Source organism: Sciurus carolinensis, chromosome 1 (genome assembly GCF_902686445.1).
Source record: "Sciurus carolinensis chromosome 1, mSciCar1.2, whole genome shotgun sequence".
In the NCBI taxonomy this organism is placed as follows: Eukaryota; Metazoa; Chordata; class Mammalia; order Rodentia; family Sciuridae; genus Sciurus; species Sciurus carolinensis.
In genome coordinates this window covers 138,550,237-138,577,531 of record NC_062213.1, presented here as the reverse complement: position 1 = coordinate 138,577,531, position 27,295 = coordinate 138,550,237, and the positions used below count along the sequence as shown (strand labels likewise).

General features: G+C 35.9%; 1 protein-coding gene across 1 annotated transcript in view; it reads left to right on the top strand.

Annotated features, from left to right (window-relative positions):
- Nucleotides 1-2,037: 2,037 nt before the first annotated feature.
- Prkacb (protein kinase cAMP-activated catalytic subunit beta) overlaps nucleotides 2,038-27,295 on the top strand; it is a 114,748-nt gene continuing 89,490 nt past the window's right edge. The window contains exon 1 of the mRNA XM_047554461.1: nucleotides 2,038-2,333. Coding sequence (XP_047410417.1) covers nucleotides 2,288-2,333 — 46 coding nt within the window. The 5' untranslated portion in view covers nucleotides 2,038-2,287. The remainder of the gene's footprint in view (nucleotides 2,334-27,295) is intronic.

Below are 27,295 nucleotides of genomic sequence, written 5' to 3'. Positions count from 1 at the left end.
TCAGAAGTTCAAATGTGAACAATGCAATAATGTTTAGAGGTGAAATTATTGGGTTATGACAGCCTTAACCTAATCAGTGCATTAATCTGCTGATAGAGATTAGTAACTGAGTGATAACTGTAGGCAGGTAGGGTATGGCTGGAGTTTGGTCACTGGAGGTGTGCCTTTGGGATATATATTTTGTCCTGGTGAGAGGAGCACTCTGTTTCCTGATTGTCATGTCCTGGGCTGCTTTCCTCTATCACACCATTCTGCCTTGATGTTCTACTTCACCTCTGGCACAAAGCAATGGAGTTGGCTGTCTATGGATAGAGATGGGATTGAGATCTCTGAAACCATGAATCCCAAATAAACTTCTCCCTCTACATTGTTCTCGTCAGGTCTTTTGGTCACAAGCAGTGAAAAAACCTACTAAAATAAGAAGCTAGTAGAAATAAGGGTTTGGCCAGAGATTGTTTATTCAGGTTCATTGCAGGTTCAATTATCAGTATCTGGTAACCGAGGCTATTTTCCAGTCTTGGTATGTGAAAAACACACTTCCAAAAAGAATATGGCTTGCTATAATGGAGTAAAAAGCCAGGTGATCCTTTCTAAAGTTACAGTTGCTCAAGTGATTTTAGTTTGAAATAAAATACCAATTTGGCATATTTTGAGATGGCATGTCTTTAAGTGCTTCAGTTCAAATCCTGCCTCTATGGAATAATAGCTGTGCAACCTGCAGCAAGTTATTTCTCTGTGCCTCAATTTGCTCATACGTTAAACGATAGTGATACTATAAATCTCATAGGGTTCTTAGGATCAAATGAGTTACTAATTGCATAGCACTTGGAACATAGTATACATGGTGTAAATATTTATTAGTTTAACAGAATTGACAATAAGAGATAGCAGGAAGAAATTACTGAGAAGTTTCCACAGTTACCATTCTGGTTTTTTTTAAATTAGTAATGATATACTTTTTTTAATTCTGAGAAATTTCCTCCACTTACTTCAACAGGTAAAAAAAAAAAAAAAAAAAAAAAAAAAAACCTACTATTTTTGGTGTTCTGAAGAGAAAATAAATGTATATGATCTCTGATCCTCCAGAACTTAAATTTTCTACTCTAAGTTTGAATGAATGCTCACAGAGCAAAGTTTAAAGGAATATAGAAAAATTTACTAGAAGGCTACGTAAATGACCGGATAGAGCTCATAGCAAATTCTCTAAGATGCTCTAAGATGTATATTAATAAAAACACAACTATGAGAATGTATTTATTTTGCAATCTAACCAAAGGTTGCTAAATATGATGATGCACATCAACAGAAATTGTGCAAAAATAGTAATATTTTCCTTTGTCTTTTCTGGGAAACGTGACAAAAACTTTGAGAGCAATCAGGTAAGGCCACGGCGAGTGAACATCACACTCAACGCATCTGAGAGACTGTGATTGAAATCTAAGAACCAGGGAGAACAACGTGGTGGGTTCGGCGAGTACCTACAGGTGGAAGGGAAAGGGAAGCTCCAACCACAGCATGATTAGAGACCAAGCATTTCCCAGACTGATGCTGACAGTAGGGTCAGAAGGATCCGCAAGGGTCTCGGGGCAAGACCCGAGGTTTCCCCCCGCGTGTGTTCTCCAGTCCGACAGAGAGGTTTCTCGGTGGCCCAGGGCTGTGTAGAAGGCAGCCCTTGAGTGGGGAGCCTCCGGGACGCGGGGCACAACGAAAGCAAACCGCATCCCGGCACGGTCCCCGCGGCTTCCCTCCAGCGCAGGGGAGGGGAATCTGCGTTTTCTAAGCTAACGGTTTCCAAGCCTCCTCCCGCCTTTCCTGGATGAGCGCCCGAGTGCCAGCCGGAGCAACCAGAGCGTAGAGATCACCCCGCGCCGCCTCGGCCCACCATCGCTGGGGTCCACCGCCCGCCCCCGGGGTCCCGGACCGCGTCACTTCCGGCGCGCGCGCCCGCGGAGACCTACCCGGGCCAAGGCCGAGCCCCGGGAGCGCGGTTGCCGGGGGCGCGCAGGGAGGGCGGGCCGGGGAAGGGGGAGTGTCTGCTCGCCGCTCCGCCGCCGCCGCCACCACCGCCACCGCCACTACTACGGCTGCTGCCGCTGCTGCCGGGGAGTTCGCTGAAGCCCTTTCCTCAGACCCGGCCGGGTCTGCCTGCCCGGACTCCGGGCCCCACCGACCCGGGCATTCGTCGCTTTTACGGGTGCACAAGCGGGAGTTGCCTTGGTCTGTGTAGCGGCGGGGCGGCCCCAGCCCCTCTTCCCCTCCCTGACCCCTTCTTGCCATCGCCCTAGTCATGGGGAACGCAGCGACCGCCAAGAAAGGCAGCGAGGTGGAGAGCGGTGAGTCGATGGCTGGGTCTGGGTCTGGGTTCCTGCGGGGCGGGCCGGCGCTGGGCACCGAGCGCCCCCGGGTCGCAGTCCCCAAGGCCGCGCGCACGGCCCGGGCCTAGCAGCGGCCGCTGGGAACCGTCCCAGGGGGCCCCGGGGACTGGCCGCCTTCCTCCTCCGCCCCCTCCCCCAGCTCCGGGGAGAGGGCAGAGCGCCAGGGGCCGGATGGAGGGACCCGGGGGCACCGCGGTTCCCTGTCTTCCTCGTGCCAGGAGGACCGCACACAAACTGAGCACTTCCCCAAATATGGTCCGGGGAAAGAAGTCCCTTGTGTCCTCGCGCCCCTCGGTCCCCGACGACATCCCGACCCAGGCAGAGAGAGCTACAGGTAGTGCTGGGGGTAGAGTTGGCTCTCTTCCCTCCATCACTGGGTCCAGCCCCATCTTAACACAAGGTGAGGGCTGCGCGTGCGGCTCCGCAGGTGAGGATATCCTGTCAGAGATCTTTGTGTCTTCAGATTAGGAATGGAAAACATAAAACCAAACAGCAACTTTATCCATTAGAGAAAAAAGCGAGACAGGTTTGCCTTTTCTTTAGACGTCCGAGAATCTGCTACAGTGCCTGTAAAACTTAAAGGTCTTTCGGAGTTGAAGTGCTTCCAGAACACGGTTGATGTCTTCTGAGAGCTGAAAGCGCGGGCGTTCAACTCTACACTCCAAACGGGGGAAAAAGCCATGAATATGGAATTTCTGTATGGCTCTCTGGTTTTATATATAAACATACCTAGCAGAATGTTTGTGAAAAAAGAATATAAGATTCATATTAGATTTTATAATTCAGAATAACTGAATAACAGTTTTTTGCTGTTGCTGTATCACTAGGAGTTAATGATATATCAGCACTTGAAATGAACCTGGTAATTTAGTCAATCAAGTTCTTGTAAATATCTTTTAATATTTCTATGTTTGTAAGAGAAGAATTAGGCTAATTTTATAATTTGACTGGAAGAAAATAGCTTTTTTTCTGTACAAATAAAGTAGAAGGATTTAGTCATTCATTATATTTAATGTGAATAATCAGATCATATTACATGGTTTGTTTCATTAAAAAGGTTTTGGTGTTAATTTTCAGGAGCTCTAGAAAAGTTTCATGACAACCATACAAACTTACTTTACTATGCAGTATAAAAAGCTTAAGTAGCCAATGTAGAAGTAGAACTCCTTATTTTCTTTAACTACACAAATGTGTAACCAACTATATAAAAGTGTAAAGAATGTGGAAAGTATGAAGAATTGTACCAAATTGTCAATTCTCTGTTACTTTGAAGTTCCGTTAAAGATAAAACTATGCTAATTTTGTGTCAAAAGTGTGCTTGGTAATTGAATCATATCACTGATTTTCATTAGCAAGAGTTATCCTGTAGTGTTTATATTTTTAATAATAATAATACACTCCTTTGTGTTCTATACATTTCTGTTATTACATTAGAAGCCAGTTTCCCCCCTGAGAATGTTAATTTGAAACTCATAGATGTGACATAATTTTGGACTATTTGTAGAAAGCAGAATGGAAACTTTAAATATTTACCTAAACATATTTTAATTATTTCTATGAATAATTATTTTCAAAGTTTTAAGTGTTAGTGGCAGCCATTAAGTATGTTAGCCAGCTTTTCATATAAGTTTATTTATGGAAACTGAAGGTCATTATAATAATTTGAAAAAAATGTGAAGTGACAAAAGAAGATAGCTGGTGATGTCTCCAAGAGAGAATTATTTGAAAATTTCATGTATTGATCAATGTAAATGTTTCATGTAGAGCAATGTTATCAGGCGTGTGCTACTATTCTACTGTAGTGAACAAAGAAATTGTATTGTTTTAAAACTTAATGAAAGAATAACTGCTCTCATTACATACCTAACTGTTCTGTGTATTTTTAAAAAGAATTACTCTTGAATTTTTTTTTTCAAAAGCTGAATGTAGTTATTAAATTCCTTTGATACATAGAATAAACTTTTAGAAATATAAGTGATCTTAGAGATCAGCCTGTGCAATCATTTCATTTCAAAGCCAAAGAACCTGACCTCTAAAGAACCTGGAGTTGAGATCAGACTATTAATATTAACAGAGTAAGGAATAGTTCTGATGCCTTGACTCTCTTCTTCATCACTAAATAATCAATGAATACATGTACTTACAAAATATTTACCTCATATTTTAGTTCAGTTGGGGACCCTGAAAATAAAAGCTTAAAACATTTTACTGTTCAGTGTGAGAGAGAAGATGTACATAACAGTTAACTGAAAGGCAAAATGTAAATGCTAACTAACATTATGAAGTAAAGTTAGAACACTGAAAACTGCCAGTAGGAAAGTATTTGATGTGAAGAGCTGATTGAAAATTATCAAGTTGCTTAAAAGTTGAAGTTTGGTTAAGGCCGAGCTTCACACACGCAGGTGATTCTAGAACTTGGTTTTAAAAACACTCCTGAAGAATAAAGTTGGGCATAAAGATGTTTGAGAAGAATTTTGGCTTGTTGGACTTTATCAAAGCCTATCCCTCTAATTCATAAAATAGACATTTTCTAGGGGAAGACCTGAAAGTCAGGGAGATTTCATTCTCATGTCTAGTTTCTGAGATAGCATTAATTTGGGTACCTGTTGTTTTGCTGTGGTGAAATAGGAAATTGTATTGATATGTCTCAAAATTTAATGAAAGAAGAGCTCAACCTACCTGTTGTTCTGTTTTTTTAAAACACTCTTGAAAATAAGTGCTTTCAAACTGAACACAGTTACTTAAGAGCAGCCAGTATTCAGAAGCATAAACGTTTAGAAATATAATTGGGGATACAATTCTTTTAGATGTTTTATTAACTCTTATCATTTTGGATTGTTTTACACCATTAGTCTCCTACCTTTTACTCACCCACAGTCACCAACATAAAAAACAAATGCCACTTTTTTTAACCTTGGACTGGTTTTTGTTTATTTTATTTAAAAAAATAGTACATTTACAGGCTGCTTATGGATCTTTGCATTACACACTAATGGTAAAGGCCTTGACGCCAAAGGGAGAAAAGTGTTTGTTAAATATTTGAATGTGGATTCTCCCATTACTGCCAAGTTGTGAAGCCACCCTTTAGTTTAATGGTTACATATGATCTTGAATGTTTTCCAATCTTTTAAGTCTTAAGAAATTGAAGGTGAATGGAAATTAAAGTCATCAGTAGATTAGGTTCAACAAAAAATGCCAGTTTCTTAATAATTAACATTTTTTGAGGACCCATATGTATCAGGTTCTCAAAGTGCTTTGCATGATTCTGCTTGATCTTTCCAACCTTGTGAAGCAATTTCTCCTTTTACAGAAAGGAAATGGAGGCTCAAAGAGCTTAAATGACTTATTTAAGATACACACCTAGTAAATCAAGGAGCATGATTCAAACTTAGGCACCTTAACTCCAGAACCTGAAATCCTAACTCCTTTGCCTAACAGGTGGTATATCCAATGGCAAAGCAAATTCTAAGATACACAGAATACTTTAGGCTTTCTTTCAATTTATTATCAGTTATAGCACATTTTGGTTTCTTTCAATAATGACTTTATTTGAATATATTAAATGAGAAAGATTATTTATTCCTGTGCTGTTCTCTGGATTGATTTTTATCAACTATAAAAACAAGAATGAAGGATTAAATTACCTTGAAAGTCTTTTGATTAAATATGATAAAACTTCAAATTAATTATGTAAAATTAATTTATATAGTTTTCATTATAATTGATGTTCATTTTTTTTTCTTATTGGAAAATGTATGCCTTCCCTTCCTGTTAAACAGCCAGTCCCCAGATTTTTATTTGAACTTATATTACCATTTTTTGCACTACAGGGGATTGAACCCAAAGGTATTTTACTACTTTGCTATATCCACTTTTAATTTTTTCATTTTGAGACAGGGTCTCGCTAAATTATGGAGACTGGCCTCAAATTTGCCATCTTCCTGCCTTAGTCTCCTAAGTTGCTGGGATTTTAAGTGTGCACGACACCACTTGGCTCTTTGTATCACCATTTAAAGGAGTTAAAATATTGCTTTTTACCATAGTGCTATCCAATCCAAATTTCTGTGATGATGGAAATGTTCCCCACCTTTGCTGTCCAATGTAGCAATGGCTGTAGCCACATGTGTCTCTTGAGCACTTGAACTGTGACTAGTGCCACTAAAGGATTGAAATTTTAATTTAACATGATTTATTGTTTGGTATGTTAGACAATACAGGTTTAGTTGTCTTTCTGTAATCTTGATAATTTGTGGACCTCACAGGTATGTGTAGATAAAATTCTAGATCTTAATTTTCTTGTAACTTATTTCCTCAACATTTTTTCTAAGTATTTATAGGCTTAGTGGACAAATCATTACAGTTTAGTAATCTGTACATAATTTATAATATTAACTACAAAGTTAAATGCTTTTGAGGGCTGTGCTAGAATTAAAATTTTATAGTTTTTAACAGTGAATCTCAGTGAACATATTTGTATTGAAAACTTTTTTGTAGAATTAAATTTTGATTAGGAATAAATTTAGGGAACTCTTATATCTTATGTCTTTGAACCTTCTGTTTGCTTTGTAAAGATAATTAGTAGCAGACATTGTTCCAGTTCAGTATACTGACAGAGTCTTCCTTGGGTTAAAAAAGCAAAAAGAGAAAGTCAAAAGTTATGTGACCTTGATGATAAATACATGTGATCTCATCTAGATTTATGATTCTGTGATTCTCTTTGTATAGATTTTCTGCTGTATAAAATTATCTTGTATTCAGGAGCCATTTTTCCTATTTTTCTACTCAGGGTCCTGTACATAGGATATAGACATTGTTTTTTATTGCTGGTAGTAGGATAATGAAGAGACATGAAAGCCAGTTTATAAAAGCAAACCATGATTGAGTGGCAGAAGTAGCACTTGAAGATTCTAGGTAAGTCAGGATAGTTTTAAGATCCTGATAATTAAGAATTAACTGTAATTTTGATATTCCATGAATTAATAAAACAATTAGTATAATATTTGAAATTTTGTATACGGATGTTAATAAATGTTAGTATGTATGTGATCAAATCTCAGATATATAAATCTTAAATTTTTAATGAAAAAATAATAAGTAGAAGAATGTAGAATTTATGGGAGATAAAAATTCATATATAGTAATATTATTTTTAATATTTAATCTTTATAAAATATTTCTTCAAGAGTATCCTATATAATTCTTCTATGCAAGACTGTAGGAATAAAGATTGACTAGGACACAGTACCTATTCCAGCAAGTCTTTCCCTTCTAGAAAGGAGAGAAGGAAGGAGAGACAATAAACAGATGATTGCACACAAATTCAATGTGGGAACCAAGGGAAAGAAGGGCCATTTCCACTGGAATAAGGAGGATGACCTTCAAAATGAACTTCAAAGAGATGAGCCCTGAGTTGAACTTGAACATGAAAAATGTTGACCAGAAGAATTACTGGAGGAAAGGTATTTTGAGTAGAGGGATCACAAAGTAAGCAAAGATTCAGAGGTTGAAAATGGATGGTCAAGGGACCTTCTCTACATTTCATTCTCATTTTATTCCTCTTTTCCAATGTCAGATGTTTAGAAACTAGAGAAATGTTTACATCTGGCATAACTTCCTTTGTGGCATAACTTCACAAAGGAAGTTTTCCATTGTGACTAAATTGCATAGTATGGGGTTGATGGTAGGAAGAAGGGAGATTATAAATTGAAAAATGAGACTGAAGAAACAGAAAGGCACATAAGGGGGAGTTTGGATTTTATCCCGTAGATACTATGGAACTATCATAGACTTTGAAATCAGGGAGAGACATAATAAAACTTGGGTTTTAAAGAGATTACTTTGCTGGCAATGTGGAGATGAATCACTATGGAGTAAATGAAGTGGAGGCAAGAATACTTCTCTAATAATTTGGATGAGGGACTTTGAGAGCCCAAACTCACATGGTAAAGGCAGGAATTTCCATTCAAGATCTGAATTGGGAGAAATTTGAAAAGTAAAAATTAGCATATTATATTTTACCCCTATGTGGAATGAAGAAAAGGAAGAATGGAACAGACTACATTTTACCCATATGAGGAGTTGAAGAAAAAGAAGAATTCTTAAGTTTTTACCATCAGTATCTCGTTGGATGGGTTTTGGTTTCAGCAAGAGTGAGAAAATGAATTCGGGGCAGATATATTTGGCCATGAGGAAGGACAAACTGAGTTCAGGGTGCTGTGGCATCTCTGAGAAATAATATTTGATTGATTGTTGTATATGTGGGCTGTTTTTTGTTCTCCCAGACATGGAAGGAAAATGACCATGGATGATCAAAGGACCTTTTTTACATTTCATCCTTTTTTTATTCTTCTTTTCAATACCAGATGTTTAGAAGCTAGAGAAATGGTTACAACTGGCATAACTTCTATAAATTAAGAACTATAACTGCTAAAAGTTTAGCCTTTTTGTTTATATAAGTATGTAACCTGAAGCTACTGAGTTGTAATAATGGAAAGCATGTAAAGTTTATACTGACATATTATTTACTAAGTAAATACCAGATTTCCTTCCTGAGTCTTTTAAAATAGATGTTAAAAAGTTCAGATGTATTTTAGTCCTAAAAATATGAATCAAAAGTAAGAAGAATTTCAATTCTGTTTTCTAATACATTCTAGTACATCACTTTGGATAAGTGTTTTTCGTTGTTTGATTGATTTTATGGTAAGGGGGTGGAACCCAGGCCTTGTGCGTGCTCATCAAGTACTCTACCACTGAATTGTATTTTCAGTCCTTGGATATATTTTAATGCCTCCAAACTATTGTATAAATTTGAAATGTGTGGATTAGATGATGACATTTTGGCCTCTTCCAACTTCATAATCTCATAGTTCCCATTGATTTATTAGAGGAAAAAACGTACACTTAAATGCAGCAAGATATGGAGCCGTACATGGTGGCACACACCTATAATTCCAGTATCTGGAGAGGCTAACACAGGAGCATCACAAATTCCAGGCCAGTCTCAGCAACTTAGTGAAACCCTAAGCAACGTAGTGAGATCATCTTAAAATTTAAAAAATAAAATAAAAAGGACTTGGGGGTGGGCAGTTCTGTGGTAGAGAACATGTAGGTTCAATTCCTTGTACCACAAAGAAAAAGAAAGGCAGCAAGATTTGGAAATAAGTTACAGAAAGCTCTTAAAATTTGTGTGGGTAGAGAAGTGGCAAATGAACCTCAGTCTGAGCAAATAAACAGAAGGAAATATTGAGGGGAAATTCTTAATTCATACTTAAAGAATGATAGTCTCTGAATTTTGACCTAAGAAATTTATGAATTACTGTACTGATCTTTGAGGCTATTCTCATATTCTACTACAGGTAAAGGACCATCAGGGAAGAATATTGGAAATAAAACCTTTAATAGTCTACTCTTAAAACCCTTAGCATAGTATATGCAATGGTATTTTCATGTAGTAAAATAAGAGATAGTTTAGATCACAGGTGGATCAAATAAGTAGGAAAATGGAAGATCTGTTATATGAGGATAGACTTTAAAAAACAGAACTCTTCTATGGGGAGAAATCATGACTACATGACTGAATATATAAAATCAAGTATAATAGGCAGAGAAAATCTAGGATTGTTCACCTAAACTGGAACACTACAACCATGAATGTTTTTTTAAGATTTATGAAAGTTAGTTATAGAGCAAAAAAAGGAAGTAACAGTAAAACCTTGATATAAACTAGGCTTAGAGATTAAATATATTTAACTGATTAGTCATCACTTATGTTTAAAGGTGAAAACATCTGTGCTTTTAAATTCAGGCAATATTTTTCTTTTTTCAGAGAGTATTTTTAACCATTTGAAAAGCTAGAGAAATTTAATGCTTTTTGCTTTTATTCTTTTTATAAATTTTTTGACTCCTCTGGACTCCCTGCGAATGCCAAAATAATCACCAATATTCCTAAGATAGGTCTTTTTTCTTGCTAATGTTAGAAATACTATTATATAAATAATAGTGTTTTCCTTGATATGGAGGTATAACTTAAATTACTTTTAGTGTAGTGTTAATATATAGGATAAGGATAAAGAGTTGCCTTCATGTAGCTTATAGTTTAGAGATTTGGATAAGTAAAAACAAATATGACAATCTTTAAGGAAGTGGAGTATAGGATATTTTCTGTGGTAATTTGTTTTCACTTTAAGGTTATAAACTAGATTCAGTAATGCTCTGTATCTAAGCAAATGATTTTATGAATGAAATTTAGGATTCTTTTAAAGACAGAAATGCACTAATTGAGTTGATGCACAAGCATGATTGAAGTTAGGTCTGCTGTAGAATACCAAATGTAGATGCCATATCTTTTATCTGGCTTGCTATACCAATGTGTAAATCCTAGGCTTTATGGCCATATTAATATATTCACTGTTGCCTGCAATTTGCAGGATAAATTTTTGTTGACTTCTGAAACTTGCTTTCTTGTAAGACAGCTGTTGAATCCATGCCTTTAAGTCTGTGACAAACCTATTTTTTTTATCTGGATTTTGTTCTCAAAAAATTAAAAAGACTGTCTTGAGATTTAATTAGTATCATTAAGTTCTCAGTTTTTATACTGCATTCTTTTTATTTATACATGACAGTAGAATATATTTTGACATACATACACAGAGTACAACTTCTTGTTCTTGTGGTTGTACATGATGTGGAATTAGATTGGTTGTATATTCATATATGAACATAGGAAATTAATGTCTGATTCATTCTACTATCTTTCTTATTCCCATTCCCACTCCTTTCCCTTCATTTCCATGTCTAATCCAAAGTATTTCTATTTTTCCCTACCTGCAACCCCTTATTGTGAGTTAGCATCCACATATCAGAGAGAACATTTGACCTTTGGTGTTTTTGTTTTTGTTTTTTTGGATTGGACTTATTTCACTTAGCATGATATTCTTCAGTTCCATTCATTTACTGGCAAATTCCATAATTTAATTTCTCTTTATGGCTAAGTAATATTCCATTGTGTATACCACATTTTCTTTATCCATGCATCTGTTGAAGGGCACCTAGGCTTGTTCCATAGTTTAGCTATTGTGAACTGAGCTGCTATAAATATTGATGTGGCTGTGTCACTTGACTATGTTGATTTTTAAGTCCTTTGGATATATACACAGGAATGGGATAACTGGGTCAAATGGTGGTTCCATTCCAAGTTTTCTGAGGAATCTCCATACTGCTTTCCATAGTTGATGCACCAATTTGCAGTCCCACCAGCACTATATGCGTGTACCTTTCCCCCACATCCTCACCAACATTTATTGTTACTTGAATTCTTGATAATTGCCATTCTTACTGGAGTGAAATGAAATCTCAGTGTAGTTTTAATTCGCATTTCTCTAATTGCTAGAGATGTGGAACATTTTTTCATATATTTGCTTCCACAATGAAAACTACAGAACACTAAAGAAAGAAATTGAAGAAGACCTCAGAAGATGGACAGATCTTCCATGCTCATGGATAGGCAGAATTAATATTGTCAAAATGGCCATCCTACCAAAAATGCTATACAGATTTAATGAAATTCCTGTTAAAATTACAGTGACATTCTTCCTAGAACTAGAAAAAGCAATCATGAAATTTATTTGGAAAAATAAGAGACTCAGAATAGCCAAAGCAATCCTTAGAAGGAAAGGGAAGCAGGAGCCATCACAATACAAGAGCTTAAATTATACTACAGAGCTGTGGTAATCAAAATAGCATGGTATTAGCACCAAAACAGACATGACGACCAATGGAACAGAATAGAAGAGATAGACACAAACCCATATAAATATAGTTATTTCATACTAGACAAAGGTACCATAAACATACACTGGAGAAGAGATAGCCTCTTAAACAAATGGTGCTGGGAAAACTGGAAATACATATGTAGCAACATGAAATTAAACTCTTATCTCCCCCTGCACAAAACTCAACTCAGAGTGAACCAAGGACTGAGGCATTAGACCAGAGACCCTACCTACACCTAATAGAGGAAAAAGTAGGCCCACATCTACATTATGTCAACTTAGGAACCAAACTTCCTTAACAAGACTCCTAAAGTGCAAAAAGTAAAATCAAAGAATCAACAGATGTGATGGTATTAAGTGAAAAAACTTCTTCACAGAAAGGAAATAATGAAGAATGTGAAGAGAACCTGCAGAATGGGAGAAAATCTTTGCTACTTGCACTTCATAGCATTAATCTCCAGGCTATATAAAGAGAACTCCAAAAACTTAACACCAAAATATTAACTCAATCAATAAATGGTCAAAGGAACTGAACAGGCACTTCACAGAAGAAGAAATACAATCAGTCAGCAAATATATTGTATTTTTTTTAAGCAGACCATCACATAACATTAGGAAGTTACTGCTGTATGTTTGCCATAAACTTGAAAAAGAACATTAGTACTGATTTTTCTTAGCCTTTTTTTTTTTTTTTTTTTTCAGTGCTGGGGATTGAACCAGGGCCTTGTGCATGCAAGGCAAGCACTCTACCAACTGAGCTATATCCGCAGCCCTTCTTAACTTCTTTTATAGATTCCGACCATGCTGTTAATTTAGATCCTCCAATCCTAGCTCAGCTTCCTGGTCGAGTAGAATCATGAAAGGTTAATACAGGGAAGAATAAAAGTTCCACTTTTGCCTAAAGTTTCAAGGTCACTAAGAAAGCCTTACTTAACTCAGAATGTTACAGAAGACATTCATTTACTTGTCAGTCATTCATTAATTCATTCAGTCTTTCAGTCATTCTCAGTCTATACTTATTAAGTGCTACCTTGTACCAGGAACTCCGCTAGTCCACAGATACAGATAAAAATAAGACTTAATTCTTTCCTTAAACTGGGAGATAGATATTTATAGATATTTATGATAAAGTATGCAGTGAGATATAGTTGCCTGAGATTGATAATAGAATGAAAATGTAACATAAAAGTTTATATAGGAATAAGTACAGAATTTCTGAGGTAGGTTGAAACAGAAATAGAAACTTACTTTGAATTTATTATTTTAGGGGCGTTTACATCTGTAGAGTAGATCTTATGCCACATTGGTTTTTAAGCTGTTTCTTCCACGATACAATATGATTTGTGGAGGCAGAAGCAGTATCTTGTTTAGTGCTTTAATTCCTAGAATGTAGGAAAGTTCTTGGCTCATGTCATGGTGGAAGCTAAAATCATAGATAGTTAAATGGATGAAAAGTTCAACCTTATTTTAAAAGTGTTCATTACCACTACCTTCCCACCCCCAGTTGGAGGAGCTTTCTCTGGAATGTATAGTCAATGTACTTGATAAGAGAATGCATCTCAGGGAATAATAGTCAATGTACTTGATAAGAGAATGCATCCGCTTTTCCTCTATTTAGCACATAATAGTTTATTTGATGTTTATAAATCAAAATTATGACACTTTTCTTTGCATAGAGAGTTGCTTCAGGCATGTAGGAAGACATTGGATTAGGAAAAAATTGTTGTACTCCTGACCTCCCAGTCCCCTCTCTGTACTTCATTTCAGGTAACTAGTTGTATCAAGAACCTTGTCAAGACTAGGTCATCCTCTGGTCACAATGTCTTCTTTTTCTTTGCTTTAAAAATATTTCCTCTATGATTATTCTTCATCAGAACTTCTTATTTATTCATTATCTATTAGCCCTGTAACTTGGTTTGTCTTTTTAACCAGTTAAGATTATATGATTCCCAAACCCCTCTGCATTTCTGTGTTTTTATCATATCTTTGTGATAAAAATCCAACTCTGATAAACTATCTGCCTTCTTAGTGTTCCAGTGAAGAACTAAGCACTGCTGGGAAAGCCACACGGAAGGGTACCGTGGATTTACTGTCATCATTCTCAACTGGACTGTCAACGTGACTTGACAATTCTACCACAATTCTCTGTTCAACTGTGTTTCCCATTTTTCATGAATTTCATTTCATTCTTCTCCTCTGTCTTCCCTGTTATCTCTCCCATTCTAATGATGATTTTGCCTCGTCTATCCAAAGGAAAATAAAAGCTATCAGTGGGAACAACTTCAGTTTCTTTCGAACATTCACATTTGTTGTATTTTACCTTTACCTTTTATTTTGCTATATTAGAGGAATCATCACATTCTGTTCCTGCATTTAGTAGCTTAAAGCAATGACTACATTTATTTGTTTATGAAAGTGCAATTTGGACAGAGTTCATTAAAGACAGCTAGTTTCTACTTTATTTGACATCAGGTAGCTCAGCTCAGGACTCAGGACTAGAATCACCTAAAAATTTGCTTATTTACATGTCTCCTTTTTTTGGAGAGGGGGGAAGCAGGGTACTGGGAATTGAATTCAGGGTCATTTAACCACTGAGCCACATCCCTAGCCCTTTTTTGTATTTTATTTAGAGATAGGATCTCACTGAGTTGCTTAGCTCCTCGCTGTTGTTGAGGCTAGCTTTGAACTTGTGATCCTCCTGCCTCAGTGTACTGAGCTGCTGGGGTTACAGGCATGTGCCACTGTGCCTGGCACAAATCTTTTGATTTTAGCTGTAGATAGTTTGAATCTTAACTGAGAGGATCTACATGATGACCTCTGCACATGGCTTGGGCCTCCTTGTTACTTGATTGGTTGAGTTCAAGGAAAAAGGAGCAAGCCAGGTGGAAGTACTATTACCTATTATGACCAAGCATCCAGGGTCAAGCAATGTCACTTCTGCTGTGTCCTATTCATCATAAGTGACTCACTTAGATGAATCCATATTCAAAAGAAAGTAAAGTAGATTAAACCCAGTGATAGAAGGAGACAAAAGAATTTTTGGACTAGTTTTTTTTTTTAACTACCACATTGTATATTTTTCTCTGTAAAGCTAAATTCCTCCATGGTTGCTTTGGAATTTTCCCCCACCCCCTGCTTCATATGTTAATGGGTATTCTTCTCTTTAAATGTAACCTGACTTCTCATTCATTTTGAAAATACGAACCCATTTTCCTTTAACTATCAGTTATTTTGTTTTACCCTACTTTCTCTTTCCATTTTTCATCTTTTATCTAATGTGAACTGGCCTGTGCTGTGGTCCAGTCAGTTGACTTTGGTGACCGCACAGGTAATTTTACTGTGTTTTAGGTAAAACATGAAACAAGGGGAAAAAAGAGGGGAGTGTTCTTTTTTTCTTTTCTGGCTATACTGTGTCTATTTTTAATCAACATGCAGAGGATTTAACCTAAATTTAACACAGCTCACCTTTTTTTTTTTAATTTATTTATTTGTTTTTTATTTACAGACTGTGTTTTGATTCATTGTACTCAAATGGGGTACACAGCTCACCTTTTAGAATGCAACTTGTTTGAAAATTGTTCCCTGTTAATATTGAAGTACTGCATGTGAAATTGTATTAAGGATGTAACAGCCTAAATAATGCCAAACTGTTACAGGCATTATCTAGCTTAATAAAAAGGGACCTATCCTTAAAACACCTTTAGCGGAGGGGGACAAGAATGGAGGAAGGAGGTACTGTGTAGAGGGATAAGAGGGGTGGGAGGGGTGGGGGGAAGAAAAAAAAATAACAGAATGAGTCAAAAACTATTACCCTAGGTAAATGTATGATTACAAAAATGGTATGCCTCTACTTCATTTACAAACAGAGAAACAAGATGAATCCCATTTGTTTACAATAAAAATGAATTTAAAAAAAAAAAAAAAAAAGACCTTCATTTCACCTGATGGACAAAACCACAACCTCTGGGACTGGAGTTCCCCGGTGTGCTCTCCTTTGATAACAAAGTAATAAACCTTCTTTTCCCCTTAAAAAACAAAAACAAAAACAAAAACACCTTTAGCTTCTCTGACCTAACAAATTCTTGGTTGGATTTAACTTCTTATTCTATTACTCATACATTTTTAGCATGGGAAACAAACATTTGAATGACTTTTTATCTTTAATCTTAACACACTCAAAGGCATCCGCGACCCCAAAATTCTCCAAACATTTTCCCCAGTGATTTCTATGAAAACAACCCTGGGGCCTGTTGGCAAGAATGGGCAAGAGGTTTTATGGGTTTTTGTTGGGATCTACTTTATAATATTTTGTAAAGTACAATTGTGAGACTATCTTAGTCATATTTTAAGTAAAATATTTTTATAAACATAATATACATTGATAAGTATTTAAAGATCCTAATTTATTAGATCAATGGATTTGATAAATACCCATGTAATATAACAAGAAATGGAATATTACTGATACCCCCAAAACTTCTATTCCACCTTTCCAAATCATTAGACTAAAAAGATGTAATATCACATCATGTATTCCTTTGTGTCTGCTGCTTTGACTCAACATATTTGTGACATTTATGCATGTATTTGTGTTAGCAGTAGTTCATTAGTTTTCACAGATATATACCATTATGTTAGTATAGCAAATTGTTTTTTGTTGTTGTTGTTCTATTGTTGATGGAAATTATTTGGGTTTTTTCCAGTTTGTGTCTCTTATGAATAATGCTGTGAATACTCTTATGCATGATTTTTGGTGAATATGTATTTGATGTTTTTTATATATGTATATACACACATACATATGTAATACATAATATGTATAAGCATGTATGTCTGTGTGTATGTGTGTGCGTATACATAGAAAGATAGGCAGATGTACAGGTTGAAATTTAGTTGATTGCTGGATTTCTGAGTATATGACAGGTAAATGCTACCTAATAAATTTTCAGAGTTGTTGAACCTATTTTCCAACCAGCAGTATTGAGGGTTTTAGTTATTCTGTATCTTACCCAAACATGGTGTTTTTCATATTCCTAATTGTTATGTATTGTGATTATTCTTATGATTTTGATTTGCATATAATTGATGATTAATAGTGTTGATTACTTTTCATATCTGCATTGGTCATTTTAAGAAAATGCTCTTTCAGTTATCTTTTTCCCTCTTTTTGGGGTATTATCTCTTTTTAAAACTGATTTTTTGAAGTTCTTTTGAAAATTTTTTGAATTTTTTGAATTCTTTTCCCAGAATTATATATTGCAGATGTCTTCTCTTGTTTTATTGCTTTCACTCTAACAGTTTCTTTTGTTGAAACTATTTAATAATTACTAGTCAGATTTCTGTTGCTATGACAAAATACTGAATAAACCAACTTGTAAGGTGGAAAGATTTATTTTGGCTCTCCATTTCAGTCCATGGTTGGCTAGCTGTGTTGCTTTGAGCATGTAGTAAAGCAGAACATCATAGCAGGGAGCATGTGGTAGAGCAAAGCTACTTACTTCATGAAAGCCATGAAACAAAGAAGAAGAGAGGAGAAGGGGTCACAGTCCTAATATCTCCTTCAAGGTCATGTCCCCAATTACTTCTTTCCACTAGAAGTTTCTACCTCCCTTCTTTCCTAAAGGTTCTACCACGTCCCAGTCTTGCGACAGGCTGGTAACAAACCCTTTAGCATTTGGGCCTTTGGGAACATTTAAGATCCAAACTATAACATGTTGCCACTAACCCCCAAAGGCTCATCTCTCAGTGCAACATGTATTTATGTCATGGTGGCATGATCAAAGCTTCAAAGGGATTAGGTGACTCTGTCCCTATAGCTTTGCTGTCTGTAGCCACATGGCCTCTCTCTTGCTACCTGTAGCTTTGCTTCATAGATTTCCCACACTCAATGGCATCTCTAACTTCCTGAGGTATCCAGTGTAGCTTCAGTTTTAGTCTCGTAACTTCAGTATGCATCATCCTGTCAGGGGCTGCTTGCAGGGACTCTGACCCTGCCACATACTGCCTGGCTTCCCAGATCCTCTTTGAAATCTTGGTAGAAGTTTCCATTGAGCCCATAACTCTTGCATTCTGCATTCAGAGGAAACTAATATCACATAGACAACGCCAAGGAATACTGCTGGCCCAAGGCTCACTTGAATTATGGCTACCGAAGCCTCTCAGTTGCCTGGAAGACTGAACAACAGGAAACAGTTCTCTATACAGCCTGATGTAAGCAGAGTACTTTGGGACTCTCCTCTGAAACAAAAAATCTGAGCCTGTGATGGGTGGCGTCATGCTGATTCCTACGATGCCCTCAAGGCATCTTTCCTATTGTCCTGTTGTACAGCACTTATCTTCTTTTAAATAGTGCTAATCTTTTTAGCAACCACATCCTCATTGACTGCTACTTTAAACATAACTCATTTTCTGGCCAAACTAAGTTTTTCAAATTCTTCTGGTTTGGTTTTTGCTCACGACTCTTATTGTAAATCAAGCTCAAGGCAAACTAGCAATATCCATGCTATTGCCTGAATGGCCGTGTTATGCTGCTTTGTAATTTTCTCCCATCAGATTAATTTGTCCATCATTACAGGGCATGGACAAAATGTAGACAAGTTCTTTGCCAGATTGTAACACGTGTGACCTCTGGTTCATTTCCCAATAGAATCTTCATTGCCTTCTGAAACTTTGTAAACCTGACCTTTACTCTCCTCCTTTCTATGAGCATTTTGGTCTTCTGAACCCTATCTAGAATTGCACATCAAGCTCTACTTAGAGCATCTAGGCTTTCTCTATCCTACTCCTCTGAAATTTTCCAAATTCTTCCCACAAACCAATTTCAAAGACTTTTCAACCACATTGTTAGGTAGACAGTTTCAGAAATTTCAGTCTGTGGTTTACTGGTTCTGCTTTTGCTCTGTGGTGAGACAGAACATCATGGTGAGAGTATGTGATGGAGCAAAACTGCTCACTTTATGGTAGCTGGGAAGCAGAAAAAGGTCCTAGGGTCTCAATAGCCTCTTCAAGGACATGCCCCCAGTGACCTAACTTCCTTCCACAAGGCCCCTCCCTGTAGTGCCATATAGGCCAGCAGCCAAATGTTTGGCCTATTGGCATATAGGTCTTTGGGGGACTTTTAAGATCCAAACCATAACATACATATGCACACAAACTAAATTATGCTGTTGCCTAATTATGAGTGTACTTCTCCTCTTTCCGACATACTTTTTTCCCTTTATTGCACTGGTTAGTACTTCTGTATAATAGTACTCAGAAATAATGATCATAGGCATCCTTGTCATATTTTCGACATATTCCTTGAAAAAGTTTTCAATTTTGTGGCATTTAGGTAAAAAAGTTTTTAAGATACCAATTATCTGATAAAGGAAGGTTCCCTCTGTTCCTGGTTTGTAAACAGGGCGTGCGTGTGTGTGTGTGTGTGTGTGTGTGTGTGTGCATACACATGTATGTCAAATTAAGAAGTCTAGTGTTTTAGTTAGCTTTTGCTTCACTGTGACCAAAATACCTGATAAGAACAACTTAGAGGGCTGGGGTTCTGGCTCAGTGGTGGAGCACTTGCCTGGCACATGTGAGGCCCTGGGTTTGAACTTTAGCATAGCACCACATAAAAAATAATAATAATAATATAAAGGTATTGTATTCATCTACAACAAAAAAATATTAAAAAAAAAAAAAACTTAGAGGAGGGAAAGTTTATTGGGGCTTACGGTTTCAGATGTCTCTGTCCATAGACAATTGACTCCATTGCTCTGGGCCCAAGTTGAAGCAGCATTTGATGGGGGAAGGGCCCAGTCCAGAAAAGCTGCTCAGCTCATGGAGGGATCTGGAAGCACAGAGAGAAGGAGGGGGACAGGGGCCACAGGGAAGATGCACCCTTCCAGGGCATGCCCTAGTGACCAGTTCCTCTAGCCATGCCCACCTCCCTACAGATACCACTCAGTCCATTCAAAGTAGGATAGACTGACTAGGTTACAGCTCTGAAAATCTAATCATTTACCTCTGAATATTCCTGCATTAACAGGAGCTTTTGGAGGACACCTCATAACCAAACCATAACACCTAGGCTATCAATACCTTTCCTCCTTTGCTAGCCCTGAATCTTAAGTTTTTGTTTTCCTACCACTATGAGATTGCTAGAAAAGCCTCTTACAAAACTGTTCTCACTGCATGCTTTTTAGTTTCCTACTCCAGGTATCTTAGACATCTATGAATTTCTTCAAGAAGAAAAACTAATGCATAATACTGGATTTTCATTTCTGGGATCTTGGCCTCTAAAGCCCTGGTTGCCTTGAGAGACCTGAATTTCAATTTGTCTTTCTAGCCAAGTGTGATGGTGAATGTCTGAGCCTTAACGTTTTGCTTGGTCTTCCTATTGAGGAAATACCTGGAGGGCAGTAAAGAATGTACATCCCACCTTATTTATTTTTTTCCCCCAAGATCTTGGCTTCTCAAGACCTACTGCCTTGTTTGCTTCAATACTTTCAAATAACTGTTGTCCCCTTCCCCTGAACATTCATAGTTATTTTCAGGAAGAGTTTTTTTTTTTTTTTGTTTTGTTTTGTTTTGTTTTTCTAGTATAAGCCAAATTATTAAAGCAGAAGTCCCATTTTAGTGTTTTTTTTTTTTTTCTTTTGGTGAAACTAATGAATTATAACATAAGATGTGAATTTTAAGCTTACATACTGAAGATGGTTTACAAATGAATTTATCCACATAACCAAAACTGGATCAATATACAAGGTGATAAGTTTCAAGAAATTCCTTGTACCCTTCCAAAGTCAATTAACATCCTTTCCTCAAAGGTAACCACTATTCTGATTTCTGTTGCTATAGATCAGGGTATTGTTTTAGCTTATTTTTTAAAAATTATTTTATTTGTTTTAATCAGTTGTACATGGCAGATTAATTTCACCTGTTTTTAATCTTTACCTCAGTAAATCTGTTTTACTTTTTTGTCTGGAATTTTTATTTCAACTTTAAGCATGTGAAATCTAACCATATTATTGCACATAGCAGCACTTTATTTTTTCACGTTTACTATTCCATTGTATGAATATACCACAATTAATTTTTCCATTTTACAGTTAATGGACATTTGGGTTGTTTTCCAGTTTGGGACTATTATGAATAAGACTTCAATGAACTTGACTGAGCATTTTTGCATCTTTCTTATATATCTATACTCATTTCTGTTAGGTGTACACCTATAAATGGAATTTTTCAGTCACAAGTGTGTGTTCAGTTTAATAGATACCTACAACAGTCTTCCAGAAAGGTTGTACCAGTTTACATTCATGGCAGCAGTGTAGGAGACTCCCATTGCTCCACATCTTCACCATCCTTGGTATTGATAAGTATTGTTTTGTTTTGTTTCAGCCAATTTGGGTTGTGTATCAGTCAGGGTTCTGTAGCAAAACAGAACGAGTAGGAGGTTGTGCGTGTGTGTGTGTGTGTGTGTGTGTGTGTGTGTGTGTAAAATGAGAATATATTATTCTCATAATAAAGTGCATGTGCACACACACGCACACACGCACACACACAAAATCATGGAAACTAACAGTCCTGTGATCGGCTATTTGCAAAGTAGGGAGCCAGGAAGAATTCAGGCTAGGTCAGAAGGTCTGAGCACCTGGATGGAAGCAGCTGGGATGGCCGAGGAAAAGGAAGGTGTAAGTCCCTGTTTGAGTCTGAAGGACCTAGAACTAGTAGCACTGAGGAGAAAGAAAGGAGAAAATGGATATCCCAGCTTAAACAAAGAAAGCAAATTTGCCTTTCCTCTACTTTTTTTGTCCTGTTTGGGCCGTCAACAATTGGAGGATGCCCCATATTGGTGAGATTGGATCTTCTTTAACTGAGCCTACTTATTCAAATATTAATCCCTTCCAGAAAAATCCTCACAGGAAAACCCAGGAATAATGTTTTATCAGTTATCTGGGCATCCTTTAACCCACTGAAGTTGACACATAAAATTAACTACCACAGTGGATGTACTTTAGTAACTAATTATGCTTTTAATTTTCGTTTCCCTAATGACTAATACTGAGCTCTTTATATGCTTATTGGTTACTTGGATATCCTTTTTAGTTGTGGTATCTCTTTGAGTCTTTTGCCTATTTTTCTATTAAGAAAAGAAAGTAGGAGTTATTGTGCAGAAATGTTATACATACAGCTATGTGTGTGTGTGTGTGTGTGTGTGTGTGTGTTCTCTGCTTGTGTGTTGCATTTTTATTTTCTCAATGTAATCTTTTGACAAACCCAAGTTCTTAATCTCAGTATGCTCCAAAGTTCTAATTTTATTTTCCTTTATAAAATCTTTGCCTACTCCAAGTTTATGAAGATATTTTCTTACTTTCTTCTAAAGCTCTATTGTTTTATCTTCTGCATTTAGATCTGCTTACATTTCTCAGAGCAGTAGGAAACAACAATATCAGCTGAGAGTAAGAATTATAGAAGAAATATTGGAGGCTTGGAATAGAAGAGAAGGTATGAAAGTCATCCAGAAAGAGGGAGATTGCATGGATTAGGGGTATATAGTATGATTGCCAGACATCAATGAAGATACATTTGAGGTTTCTGGCTATGGATTTCAATGCTAAAATTTTGAATTTTCTAACACTAATATCCACCTTACTAGTGTAGGCACAGTGTAGGTAGAAAGATTTTCACCAAGGTTATGGTTTTGCTAAGCAAGATGGATAAAAGAAAGAGGGGCAAGTGATGAAAGTATGCACAAGGTGATTATGATATTTGGCCTTGGAAGAATTTGAGAAGGATTGGTATTAAATGTGTACATGTTTGGTAGATTTCAGGCAGGAAACCATGTGGTCCTGATCTTTACTTTCATGAGAAACTTTTAATAACTGATTTAATTTCCTTACTCATTACTGATCTGTTCAGATTTCTAATTTCTTTATGGTTAAGTCTTGGTAGATTTTTTATTTCTAGGATTTTACCCATTATTTTGACCTTATCCATTTCGTTGCCTTTTGATTATAGAACTCCTTTAGGATCCTTCATATTTATGCTACTGATCAAAATGTCTCCTTTTTCATTTCTGATTTTATTTGAGTGTTCTCTCTTTTATTCTTAGTCTAGCTAAGGGCTTGTCAGATTTATTTAGCTTCTCAGAAGACCAACTCTTAGCTTCTTTAAACTTTCCTATTTTTCTAGTCTCTTTTTCATTTATTTCTGCTCTGATCTTTGTTATTTCTTTTCTTCTGCTAACTTTAGGCTTAGTTTATTCTATATTATTTCTACAATAATCCCATTAAGTATTTACTATTGTCATCATTTATTCTAGTAAGAGCACCAAGGCAGAGAGAAGAAAAATTTGATCACATAACTAGTTAAATGATAGTGTTGTTTACACTTCAGATCCTCATAGTTTGATTTCTATTCCTACCTGTTTTGGCAAGCATCATCAATAACACTGGAGTCTTTGTTATGAGTTTTTAATCCTTAACTCTATAATAGTTTCCCTACCCTGTATTCACTAGTTACCTCAGATACTAACACTTCCTGTTCTTGTTTTATGGATTATTGACAGTTTGCCCAACATGATTTCTCCTTAATTTTATCTATCTGTCTATCTATCTATCTATCTATCTATTTATTTATTTTTGTGGTGCTGGGTATGAGGATACCCAGAGCCTCATGCATGTTAGAGAAGTGTTTTATCACTGAACAACATCCCTGGCTCCCCTTATTTGATTTTATAGAAATATCTCAAAGAATTTGATCAAGGGTATACATAGTAACCAAAATTTCTAATTTTTTGATCATATTTTACTTACTATTTTTTTAAAGCTGTAATTTCTGTAATGTAGCCCATTCCCCTACCTTTTCTTTTCTGGAAGACTACCTCCTTTCCAAATTAACCCTTTCTCACATTCTTCACATTTAATTTCAATTATACTTTTAGAAAGGCCTTTTCTGATCTTCCCATATTACATTAATGTTTCCTATTGTGTGTTTTCATAGAATCACGCAACATTTTCTACAGTCTTGTCCAACACACTGCGTGGTCTGTTTTTGCTCAACACCGAAATCTAACTTACAGTACACCGCTTGGCAAATAATAGAAACTCAGGAAATGATGAATAAATGAATACAGTTTTTTGGAAGGCAAAATAGGATAGATTTGAGATATTTTTAAGAGAGATGTTAGTTTTATGTATGGTCATGGCAACTTAGATATATTTGAAAATGACTTTGAAAAAATCCTCTATTGGCACTAAAGAAAAGTGTGCTAACTAGTACTTACAATTTTTATTTTTTATTTATTTCTAATATAAGATTGGTAAGGTACTTCTGTTTGGTGGTACAGAAGACTTACTCTGTCCCCGGAAATAATTATCCTTCAACTTCAGTTCAGAATTTACTTGATACATTAAAAAGAATATCTTGATGAGAAACTAATATTGCAACTGAGTTTTGTGACTCAGAAACACAAGATTAAATAGTTTTTTTTTTTTTTTTTTTTGCAAAATTGAGAATATAGTGATGTAATAATGGATATCCATTGTTGGGATTGGCATCAGCATTGGAAGCATGTTTTCATCTCACAGTAGATGATGTTCTAAGTGGATTGCTTCTCAACTGTCTTGCCTCCTTTGGTTCCCACCCTAATCTGGTTTTCCAGTCTTTGTACCCATTTCATATATATTCATCTAATAATTTTTTTTTTGCTGCTTGAACTAACTAGTGTCAGTTTTTGTTTTATTGTTTTGCAGCTAACAACCCTGACTAATTTAGAGCTTAAAGAAGATCTTTATTCACATGTCCTCCCAGAGAAGGCAGCTAGAATCTTATTTGCATGCATATCTGGTAGCATTCCCGGGAAACCAATGAAAAGTACTCTTGGATGGGTAATCTTTAAGGCAGAGGAATCAAGAAACCTATGACTTTGATTGATAGTGCAGAGAAATGTTTTTGCATGGAAGTATTCTGAAAGACATTGTTAAGAATTCCTTAAGAAAGGATATTGGCAGGAAATAGTTTCATTGTATAAAATGAACAGAGGATTAATATCCAGAATAAAGAATGTTTTATAAGTCAACGGAGACAAAGAAGAAAAAGGAAAGAAAAGCATAGCAAAAGATATGAATAGATAAATCACAAAATTCAGTTGATTTATTGATATATGGGAAGATAATGTGCTGCAATTGTAATTAGCGAATTGTGATTTAAAAAGAAGTGCCATTTTTGTTCACCAGATGAAAAAGTTACACAAAATTATGTATGACAAGTATGTTGAATGAGAATTGGTTTAGCCACTCCTGAGACAAAGTGGTTATATCAATTAAAATTGAAAATGGGTATAAAATATGACCCAAGATGTATTTTAGGCATCTTCTGAATAGAAAGGCTTATACATGTACAAAAAGAAATATGTATTAAAATAAAAAGATAAATGCTGGTGAGAATATTAAGAAATTGGAAACTTTGTATGTTGCTGGTGGAAATATGAAATGGCACAGCTACTTTGGAAATAGAAGTTTCTCGGAATGTAAAGCATCAAATGATCATATCCAGCATTTTTACTTTTAGGAATATATTCAAGAAAATAAAAACAATGTCCTCACAAAATTTTGTGAATTAATGTTCATAGAAGTATCATTCATAATAGTTATAAAGTTGAAACAATTCAACTGGTAAATAGGCAACAGCATGTAATATACCCAACATAAGAGAATACTATTCAACAATAAAAAGGAGCAAAGTATTTAAACATATTACAACATGGGTAAGCCTCAAAAACATGCTTAAATAAAGGAATTTAGATACAAAAGACCATATATTATGTGACTTTACTTACATAAAAAGGAAAGGCAAATTTGTACAGACAAAAAGTGGATTAGTGGTTGCTGAAGGAGTTGGGAATGGGGTGTGCTACAAATGGGCCTGAGGTTTCTCTTTGGGGTGATGGGAAAAGTGTTCTAAAGTAGTGGTAATGATTGCACAGTTTTATTTACTAAAAACCACTAAATTATGTACTTTAAAACAGGTGCATTTTATGGTACATAAATTATAGCTTAATGAAACTCTTTGAAATGATAACTGACTAGGTACTTTAAAAATATTTCTGTAGTCTGAGATGCTAGGGCAACACTTGCATGAAAGACAGCTGGAAGAAATCATGGCTAGAGGTATACCATGATATTAGGAGAAATAATGAAAATGGAAATGAGAGGGGGAATATGCATTATTAAATTATATCAGATTATTTGTAATAATGGAAACTGGAAATAGTTAAAACTCCATCAATAGAGAAACAGATAAAATATGCTACCTTTGCAAAAAGTAATTTGAAAAAGGATATATAGAGCATGACACCATCCAGGAGTATATTTTTTCAGAAAGAGTGGTATGTATGTTTTCTGTGTAAACATGTGTGTACAAGTATTAAAAAAAAAATTGAAGACTACAACAAACTAATTTAGAATAGTGCTTGCTTCTAGGGAGCCCAAAAGAGGAATCACAGTGAGCATAAGGAAGGCCTTTGGTGTTATTTGTAATATTCCAATTTCCAAATAGATACTTTATTCAAAATTATATAATTTTTAAATGTATAAACAGATATGAACTAAAGCAAATATTTCCCAAAATCAATAATGGTATTTCTGGCTAGGGGAAAATGAAGAGTGAGCAAAAAACCCAAAAATGACATTGATAACTCTGTATGCTCAAACCAGGGCTGAGGAAAACAGCAAGAATGGAACAATAGCTGTCCATCATGGTCACTGACTTTTTAAAATAGCATCTGTCACTAGAGTAGGAAAACCTAGGATTGATTTAGAGAGAAAAAAGTCTTAGGAATCATTGTATTTCATTTGTGAGGGCTATAACGTTATTTGAAAGACTAGAGTATAATAATTTCAAATATTTTGTAGCCACATATGCCACACTTTCCATCCTCTACTTATTTGATAATAGTAATCGACTTATAAAATTTGACTGTTTTTCAAATCATCTCTAATTCACTTTTTCAGTTAAGGAAAATGGAAATCACTTTTTTCATTACTTAGCAGCTCTTAAAAATAAGTTTATATATAGAAAGTGGTTGATATATGTTAAAAAGTAAAGACAATTTGAAAATTGTTTTTGGCATGTATGTTTATTGAGTTTCAATAGGCAGAAATCTAATCC